The following is a 9,367-nucleotide window of genomic DNA, read 5'->3' as shown; positions in this document are numbered from 1 at the left end:
GGGAGGGAGGGAAGGGTTGGGGGGGACAGCGAGGGGGGCGGTCGGCACTGCCAGGGACAGCAGGCTGACCGGCGTCCCGGCACGATCCTGTCTGCGGGTGGCCCGGGCAGCTAGTGGCCTGGGAAGACGGCCCCGAGCCCTCAGAGTGCAGGAGGAGTGGCCGTCGTGGACGCCACTCTCTGCAGCCACAGCCCAAGTCCCATCCGTCCCACCAGACCGGCAGGCTGACGCAGCCAAGCGGCACCCTTCTGCGGAAACTCAGGAGCTTACAGAACCTGCACACGTTTTTCACTGGCCCCTCAGAGGAGCTTGGTGACACCAGCAGGACAGAGCAGAAAAGCCACCGGGAAGAAGCCCCGAGAAACAGGACTTCCCTCCCCGAGGGAACCCAGCTGCCAAGTGGCTGAGCAGAAAGGGGCGTCTCACGAGACCCAAGGGCCATCCCCGGGAGGGGCAGTCTCCGAAAAGGACCAGCGACTCAGAGTCCCTGGTGTTGAGGGAAAGAGCCGTTTTCTCTCCAGGTGGGAGGGGCCTCGCCTGACTGTGGTGCGGGCATGGCTTGTCTGGAATCTGCTGGATGCTCTTACCATCCAGAAGAGAGCAAGTGCCCCCGGGGGGGACATTGGTCCTGCGGGGAGGGGCTGCAGCCACCCGCCCAGGTGCAGCTGGGGGCGGGGCGAAGTCTCCCTCCCACGAGCTCCAGTGCCCCTAGAGAAGGCGCTGCTGCAGGTCCTCGGTCCTCAGGCCAGGGGTCCCACGGCCTGCCTCAGGGACATCAGGCCAAGACAGCCTCTCGCCAGTCCCCGTGGTGGCCAGGCCTCAGCTGCTGGCTGAGCCAAAGTTCAGAAAATACCAGAATTGGGGCGTGGTCCTAGATGTGAACATGGTGGCCGCCAATGGCCGGGGGCATGGGAGAGAGGGGACGGGGGACAGAGGTGGCAGGGACACCGGCCTCGGATCCAGAAAACACCAGCAACCCTGGAGACCCACCTGGTTCCTCCTGGAGCCTCCAAGAAGAGCCTGGCTAGCCGATGCCTCAGTTCTACCCAGAGAAACCAGGAGAGCCACCCCCACCTCTGACCCCCAACACTGAGAGAGGTTTGCAGGGTGTGGGCCGCTACGTGGTCCTTGTGAGGGCCACTTCCCCGCTCCCTCACCGACCCGGGGGTCACCTCCCAGGCAAACAACCTGCACCCAAACCCTCGTCTCCAGGTCCGTTTCGGGGAGTACTCCCTAGATGAATGAGAGGGAGACGCGTGTCAGCGCCAGGGATGCCTCTCAAGCCCAAATCGAAGGCACCGCGCACCTTGGCCGGCTCCCTCCTCGGCTCCCTGGCTGTCCCAGGTGCCCTGCCTGTAACAGAGACCAGGACGAGGCCCCAGTTCCGTAGTGGGCAAGGGGGCGGGTGACACACACGTCAACGACCGCTAGGGCAATGCGGCCTGCTGATGTGCCATGGAGACAGGTGTGACGAGAAGGGGCAGAGAATGCCCCTCCCTGGGATCCCCGAGGCCCGGGGCGCGACCTCACCTCTGGTGCACAGCCCGGGAGGCCTCAGGAGCCCCCGCCGCCGGCCGGCTCCCCGACGAAGGCTCCAGCTCCTGCTTCTTCCGCTGCCTGTAACTCTCCATCCTCTCCCCTGGACGGGTGAACACACGACGGTCAGGGCTCTACCGGGAGGGCGGGCTGTGCCAGGTCTGGGCGGGTGCTGGGGTCGGAGGGGAGCAGGACACACTCGCCCTCTGAAGGTGTGTGTCGCCCCAGCCCGGCGAGAGGGCACTGGGTGTGGGGGTTGTCCGGCCTCCGTGGGGAAAACTCCCTCCAGGGACTGGTCCACCTGCTCCCTCCCCAGCTCTCTGATATCAGAAGGGGAGGAAGACAGGAAAGAAGCAACAGGACAGGCCCCACCAAGGGCTCAAGAGGCCCCCCAGCACGGAAAACGACTCGCAGGCAAAGCCGTCGGGGTGCAGAGACGGACGCTCCCCAGGGAGATAGGAAGTCTGTCCTCTGTAGGCACAGCCTTTTCTGGGGGCTGGCCTCCCTGTTGGCAGATTCAGCTGCTCAGAAAGTTCTTGGGTTTTAAACGTCTCAAAAGTCAAATGACGAGACGCCCTGGGTCACCTGGGACAGGCTTTGTTTATACTTGTCAGCCCAGCATAGTATTAATTACTGTTTTCTTATTTTAAAAGTATTATTATTATTTTTTGAGTTGGAGTCTCACTCCTTCGCCCAGGCTGGAGTGCAGGCTGGCACACTCACGGCCACCCCAGCGTCGACCTGCTGGGCTCCGGCGATCCTTCCGCCTCAGCCTTCCAAGTAGCTGGAACTACAGGTGCATGTTACGACTTCCGGCTATGTTTTATTTTATTGTGGAGACGAGGTCTCACCAAGTCGCCCGGGCTGGTCTCGACCTCGCGGGCTCAGGCAATCCACTCGCCTCGGCCTCCCAAAGGGCTGAGATGACAGGCTGAGCCACCGAGCCCGGCTAAAATGACTTTTTAAAAATAGAGGTGGGGGTCTTGCTATGTTGCCCAGGCTGGGCTTTAGCAATCCTCCTACCTCGGCCTCCCCAAGGGCTAGGATGACAGATATGAGCCACTGCACCCAGCCACCATCACAAGTCTTCATAGTGCCCCCTTCGTGCTCAAGAAGTCCTGGTTTGGACAACGAATTTTAGGCCCTACCCTCTCGAAGGTGCCTCTTAGCCGAACAGCTCAACCCACTAACCAGCAACCACCCAGGAAACCCGTTACATTTCCCTACCTGGGAGTGTGCGGTGCCTAGTACTCACTAGAATGTGGGATTCTGCCCTTTTCTGAAGCTTTACGTGTGGGGAAAGATGCTGTAAGAAGTGACCTTCAGGACTGGGCGTGGTGGTTCCTGCCTGCAATCCCAGCACTTTGGGAGTCTGAGGTGGGAGGCCTGCTTGAGGCTAGGAGTTCAAGTCCAGCCTGAGCAACATCGAGATCTCATCTCTACACAAAATTAAAAAAAAAAATTAGCTGGGCGTGGTGGTGTGTGCCTATAGTCCCAGCTACTTGGGAGGCTGAAGCGGGAGGATGGCTTGAGTCCAGGAGCTCGAGACCAGTCTGGGCAACATAGCGATCTCATCTCTACCAAAAAAAAATTAGCTGAGTGTGATGGTGTCTGCCTGTAGTCCCAGCTACTTGGGAGGCTGAGGCGGGAGGATGGCTTGGGTCCAAAAGTTCGAAACCAGTCTGGGCAACATAGAGATCTCATCTCTACCAAAAAAAAAAAAAAGATTAGCTGGATATGGTGGTGTCTGCCTGAGTCCCAGCTACTTGGGAGGCTGAGGCAGAAGTATTGCTTGAATCTAGGAGGTCAAGGCTTCGTACAGTGAGGCCATGGTTGTACCACTGCACTCCAACCTGGGTGACTGAGTGTGACCCTGACTCAAAAACAAACAGACAGACAAAGTGATCTTCAGGAAACAGGCTTTTCAAAAGCATGATTTGCATGCTGTTCCTGGAAGGGGCGATATGGCCCTACCCGTCACCCCAGGGCCGTCTTTTACAAGCCCTTGGGAGAAAATTCTTGGGGTCTGGGAACATCTCTTGGGCCACTGGCCTGCTCTTTTTCATGGTTGCTGCGGTGGCTTTAACCACGTGTCCGCTTTTTGGCCACCAGGAAGCTCAGACACGAAATCATTTCACCTCTAAGCAGGATCCGGGGCGTAAGTCCCGGACAACGGTCATGCCCTCACTCCATCTCGCAAGGCTAGTCTTGTCCTGACTGGGCCGCCCCCCCAAAATCCTATTGCCCGAGCCTTTCCTGACGTGTGTTTCTCCAAGTGCCTTTTTAAAAAGCGTTTTCAGCCGGGCTCGGTGGCTCAGCCTGTCATCCGGTGCTTTGGGAGGCCGAGGAGAGTGGATTGCCTGGGCCCGTGGGTTCGAGACCCACCGGGGCAGCTTGGCGAGACCTCGTCTCGACAATAAATCAAAAATGAGCTGGGTGTGGTGGCGCGTGCCTGTAATTCCGGCTACTCGGAAGGCTGAGGCGGAAGGATCGCCGGAGCCCAGCAGGTCGAGGCTGCGGTGGCCGGGAGCAGCCACTGCACTCCAGTCTGGGCGACAGAGTGACACTCCAACTCCAAAAAAAAGGCTCTTTCAGACAAAGCAGGGGATACACACCAGGACGTCGAAAACATCAAACTCCCTGAAATAGAATTGGAAACAGCCAACACCCTCTTCTGCCCCAAAGGAAAAGCACGCCCAGCGTGTCTCTCCCGCCCGCTCCGGGGAGAGAGCCGCACCCTGCAGGGTCTTGAGGTGCTGCAGCCGCCTCTCCTCGTGGTCCGCCATGATTCTCCCGATCTGCTGGTGGTAGGCCTGCACCAGGTCGTCGACGCCGGCGCCGGTCACGTAGACGCTTTCCACGGCCGCCTCCCTCAGCGTCCTCTGTGGAGACAGGGCGGGGGATGGGGACCTCAGACAAGTCACACGTGGGAGCCGCCTCGGCCCGTTTAGTCCCTCTCCCCCCCGTGCCCTGGCTCATGTCTTCCACCCACTGTCCGTCCTGGAGGGGTCAGGGAGCAGAATGCACGCAGTTAGTTCAGAGCAGTCACCCTAGTCTTACCTTCCCAGGCGAGGGAGGGTCTAAGGCTGGCTGTATCGCCCAGTTCCGGCTAATGACATGCCATGTCAGGGAAAGCCTTTTGGGGAAGGCTTCCCTTGCGGAATGTTAAGGCGATGCCTCGGTGTGTGAAAGATTTTGCCACTTTTCTTTTTCTGCCTGGAATGCGGACCCGCTGTCTGGAGAAGCCACGGCCACTTTGAGACCACAAGGCGACAAATTAACAGCAAGACTGGAGGGTGAGGGTTGGGAAGAACCGGCCTCCACATTTCTTGCTATGTGTGGTAAGCCCCTTCTGTTTATCTGAGCCATGTTGGCAGGGCTTTCTGTTGCGGGCAGCTACATGCATTTCTAAATGAGACACCTTCAGACCAAGCAGACAAGAGAAGAAATGCTGAGACGCCCCATCACCGGGGATGTGTCAGTTGCGCACGGACAAAAGCGCCATCCTCTTTGTCCTAAGAGGCTGGGCAAAAGTCAGAACAGTCAGTCCCCATTTCAGCAATCACTGGGTGGTGCCAGACTTTGGGCAAGAAAATACCCACTATCACCAAGTGATTATTTTATTATTTTTTTGGAGTCTACCACTCTGTCGCCCAGGCTGGAGTGCAGTGGCACACTGACGGCCACCCCAGCGTCAACATGCTGGGCTCCGGCGATCCTTCCGCCTCAGCCTTCCAAGGAGCTGGAACCACAGGCGTGCGCTACCAAGCCTGGCTAATTTTCGATTTATTGTAGTGATGAGTTCTCGCCAAGTTGCCCGGGCTGGTCTCAAACCCGCAGGCTCAGGCCATCCACTGGCCTTGGCCTCCCCAAGTGCTGGGACGACAGGCTGAGCCACCGAGCCTGGCCTCACCAAGTGATTATTCCTGGGTGGTCAAGTTCCAAGGGCCACGCTGCGAGCTCTTCTCACTGCGGCACCTGAGAGCCACCTGAGCACGCAGGTGGGAGCCAAGGCTGCGCAGAGGCAGAGACGCTGCAGCGGGGCCAGCGCAGGCTGGTGCTGGGGTGCCACCCCCAGCCCTGTCCCTCTCTCCCTGCCCCTGCCCCACCTGCAAAGGGGGTTCCCGCCCCACCCTCCAAGGGCTCTGGCATGGGCTCCGCCTCGCTTTCTTCCTGGAGTCCCCCCCATTCCCCTGCCAAATTCCCCTGAGAATGCGACGCCAGGAGGCAGGAAGTCCTGCCTCTTCTTCTCAGGTCAGCAAGCCCACCTGCATCTCCCCACCCTGTGTCCACCTTGAAGGGCCATCGCCAGACACTAGCAAACCACATCCCCTCCCTTTTCCTGGAAAGGGGCCCCAACCCAGCCCCCGCCTAAAATGGTGACCCGGCAGACAAAGGGGCGTCTGAAACGGCACCTTCCGGGTTCTTCTCCCACAGTCCAGCTCACCTTTTCCAGCGCCCGCGAAAAACCCACCCACCGGGATGGAGATCCGCCAGTCGGCCAGTCATCGACTGACAGGCCGCCCTAAACCCCCATAAAGGCTGGCGCGCCCTGGCTTCAGCACTACAGCCCGACCCTCAGGTCCTGTGCCCACCGCGTTCGACCCATTAAATCTCTTGGCCTTCACGGGTGTTGAGTCTCACTGTGCGCCACCGTCGTTCACACCCCCCTGCAGCCCCTGCACCTGCTCCCCGCAGCCACTGCCTCCCTTCCCCAGGTGCTCTGCCCTGGGCCGCCTTCTCTCCCCAGCGGCGTCTTCCGCGGGCGTCTCTTGCCCAGCTGCAGACCCACGGGCTCCAGGATTGCGGTGTTCCAAGCCATCCCCGATCCCTTTGGGCAGAACTTCCCCGTGACCACGGTGGCCTTTCACTCTCGACCTGCTTCTCCCCCAGGGGATGGCGAGCTCTCGGAAGGCAGGAGGCTGCCCCCTCGGCTCTGTCCTCAGCCCCTCCGGCCAGGAGGCTCCATGAACGGAGGCTGAGGGACTGAGCATGCTCCAAGAAACTGAGCAGTGCTCGTTCTTGTGTGTGTGACTGGGGGGCCGAGGAGGGGACTCCTTTTCTAAGCCCAACTCCAAGTCCCTCTGGAAGTGGAGGACAAGGCAGGAGGCGCTGAGACCTCATTCCCTGCTCGTGCATTTACTGTTAGGCCAGATCCGGAGAATCTTAGGGGGAAGGGCGCCACTCCCAATGCCCCAGCCCGGCACAGCCCTGGTGTCTGGATGACTGAGGCAGACGCGAACCGGATGGGGCACCGCAGAAACGAGGGTGCTGCCTCTGGACGGCACAGGTCGGTGGAGGGACTCCCTCTCCCGAGACGCAAGGGCTCCTCCGAAGGTCCCTGACATGGGCCAGGGCTTCACGACGCCAGGGACGCCTGCCGGTGACAGACTGCGACCCCGCTGGGGTCTGCCGTCCGGACACGCTTTCCCCAACAGTCTGCACCAAGCGAGAGTGTCCCGCCTCCTCGCGGCTGGAGGGGAGGCACCAGGCAGACGTGGCGTGTGATGGTCGTGGGGCCGCGGACCCCGGGGCAGCCAGGATGCGGCCGCCCGCCGGCTGGGAGGCTTGAAATGTGTCTTCTGCCCAATCACAGGCCCCTGTTTTCCCCCTGGGAAGAAGAACCATCCTGACTGTGCAAGGTCGTGGGGAGAATCCAAGGAGACAAGGTAGGCGAAAGCACTCAGTCAGACTTATAAGCAATGCTAATCTGACTTCTTACCATTATAATTTTTATCATTATTACAGTAAGCCCCTTGCATAAGTTACAAACTTTGTTACAAACTTTAGTGATGCACACCCGTGTTTTTTCATGTATTATTTCTTGCCACCAGATGTCAGTACAGCTTGTTAAATACATACAGCACTATATAGCTGACTGTGTTAGTTGGGTGCCTAGGCTACTTTTGTTGGACTTAAAACAAAGTGGGCCGGGCGTCGTGGCTCACACCTGTCATCCCAGCACTTTGGGAGGCAGAGGCGAGAGGATGGCCTGAGTCCGCGGGTTCGAAACCAGCCTGGGCAACTTGGTGACGCCTGTCTCTACAATAAATCAAAAAATTAGCCGGGTGTGGTGGCACGTGCCGGTAGTTCCAGCTACTTGGGAGGCTGAGGCGGAAGGATGGCCAGAGCCCCCCAGGTTGAGGCTCTGGTGGCCGTGAGCAGTGTACCACTGCACTCCAGCCTGGGCGACAAAGTGAGAGTCTGACTCAAAAAAAAGAAAAGAAACAAAACAGACTGGACTTACAAATGTGCTCTTGGCACAGAACCCGTTAGTATGTTGGGGACTTCCTGTATTGTCAACATAAGGAATACACCACTGTCTACGCCAGTCAAACTGATTTTAATGGCACTGCTCAGCCATTGAGATTGACTGGAAAACCTCAGTATCTCAGGGAAGGCAGCCAGGGGCAGAGAAAGCACACATCTCACTCTGGAGAGGGGCTTGTGTTTGGATCCTGGCTCTACTGTGGCAGGGTGTGGCAAATGCTCAAATATATTTCTTGTATGATTGAGGGAATAAACACAGAAACACATGTAGCTGCTTCGGGATCAGCAGTTGGCCTCATGGCAATCACCTGGGAGGACTCCCACTAGCCCAGTGGCAGGAAGGGGGGTTGGTAGCAGTTCAAGGTATTTCCTTTTGAGAGGCAAGTTGCAACTTTAAAGACCCGCCAGGCGCTGGGCAGGTTTTGTTTAAGAAAGGCCACATGGCCCAGAGACTGGCCATTTCATCCAAATGGAAAAGAGTCTTATCTAAAACCCCCCTTCTGAAGTTGACGGTTTACAAGCCTGCAGTTCCTGGAAACCACTTGTTCTTTGAAAAATCTAATTTTGCTGAGTACAACCTTGTGAGATTCCAAAGAAAGTATGTAATCACTCAACACAACCCCCTCCCTTACCTAAACGAGGGTATAAGACCCCACGTCTCCTGTTCTGGGGCGCTCGATTTGGATGCATTAAACCCTCGGGCCCACTGGAATGACCAGCGTAATAAAGTGCCACTTCCTATAATGGTCTCGGTGCCACAATCTCTCTCTTTTTCCTGCTACACTATCACGGGCTGGCTATGTGGCTCTGGGTGACACCGTGCTGTGCTCAGGGCTGCCGCAAAGGACAGAGCCAGCGCTCAGAGTGACGCCACCCAGGGCCTAGCGGCAGGAGGAGAACCTGTGGTCTGCTGCCTTGAATCACCACCGTTTGAAGAGGAAGAAGATTCCATCTCACCGCTGAGCAAAACAAGGCCTGGGGCAGTCAGGCAAGCTCTCCAAGCCCAGCAGCTCTGCAGAAGGCGAGACAAGGACCCAGTCCAGGTCTTCCGACCCCACCCCACCCCAATCCCTCGTGGCCTCTGAGTCCCAGGGCCCGGCGGCGGGCACACACCTTGAAGTCCTCCCGGTCCTTGGCGCGGCTCTTGGTGGCCGCGTTCCGGGCGTACGCCAGCAGGGCCTGCCCGATGGCGCGCTCCGAGTGCTGCTGCAGGAGCTGCCTGACCTCCTGGGCCTCGGCCAGGAGCTGCTGCTGGAGCTGCATCCGCGTCAGCTGCGCCTCCTCCTCCAGCCGGCCCGCCTCCTCCAGGACACGCGCCTCCTGGGAGGGAAGGGACCTGGATGGGGCGTGCTGCACAGACAAGCTCGGGCCAGGACAGGGACGGGGGCTGCCCCGCCCAGGGCTCCAGGGTCGGGAAAGGGACGGAGAGAGGGTGGAGAGAGGCGGCCTCTGGGCTCGCAAAAGCCTTTGGGAGGCTGAGGTGAGTGGACTGCCTGAGTCCGCGGGTTCGAGACACGCCTGGGCAGCAAGACCTCATCTCTACAATAAATTTAAAAAATCA

The 9,367-nt window shown here is 58.8% G+C and overlaps 1 protein-coding gene across 1 annotated transcript in view; it reads right to left on the bottom strand.

Moving 5' to 3' along the window:
- EVC (EvC ciliary complex subunit 1) overlaps window positions 1–9,367 on the bottom strand; it is an 81,439-nt gene that overhangs the window by 4,557 nt on the left and 67,515 nt on the right. The window contains exons 15-17 of the mRNA XM_021716747.1: window positions 8,920–9,126; window positions 4,274–4,418; window positions 1,531–1,639 (exon numbers count right to left, since the gene is read on the bottom strand). Coding sequence (XP_021572422.1) covers window positions 1,531–1,639; window positions 4,274–4,418; window positions 8,920–9,126 — 461 coding nt within the window. The remainder of the gene's footprint in view (window positions 1–1,530; window positions 1,640–4,273; window positions 4,419–8,919; window positions 9,127–9,367) is intronic.

This window comes from Carlito syrichta, unplaced genomic scaffold (assembly GCF_000164805.1).
Source record: "Carlito syrichta isolate Samal-C Ts95f unplaced genomic scaffold, Tarsius_syrichta-2.0.1 Scaffold308898, whole genome shotgun sequence".
NCBI classification, from domain to species: domain Eukaryota; kingdom Metazoa; phylum Chordata; class Mammalia; order Primates; family Tarsiidae; genus Carlito; species Carlito syrichta.
The sequence above is the reverse complement of the archived record's forward strand: the minus strand, read 5'-3'. Positions and strand labels throughout refer to the sequence as shown.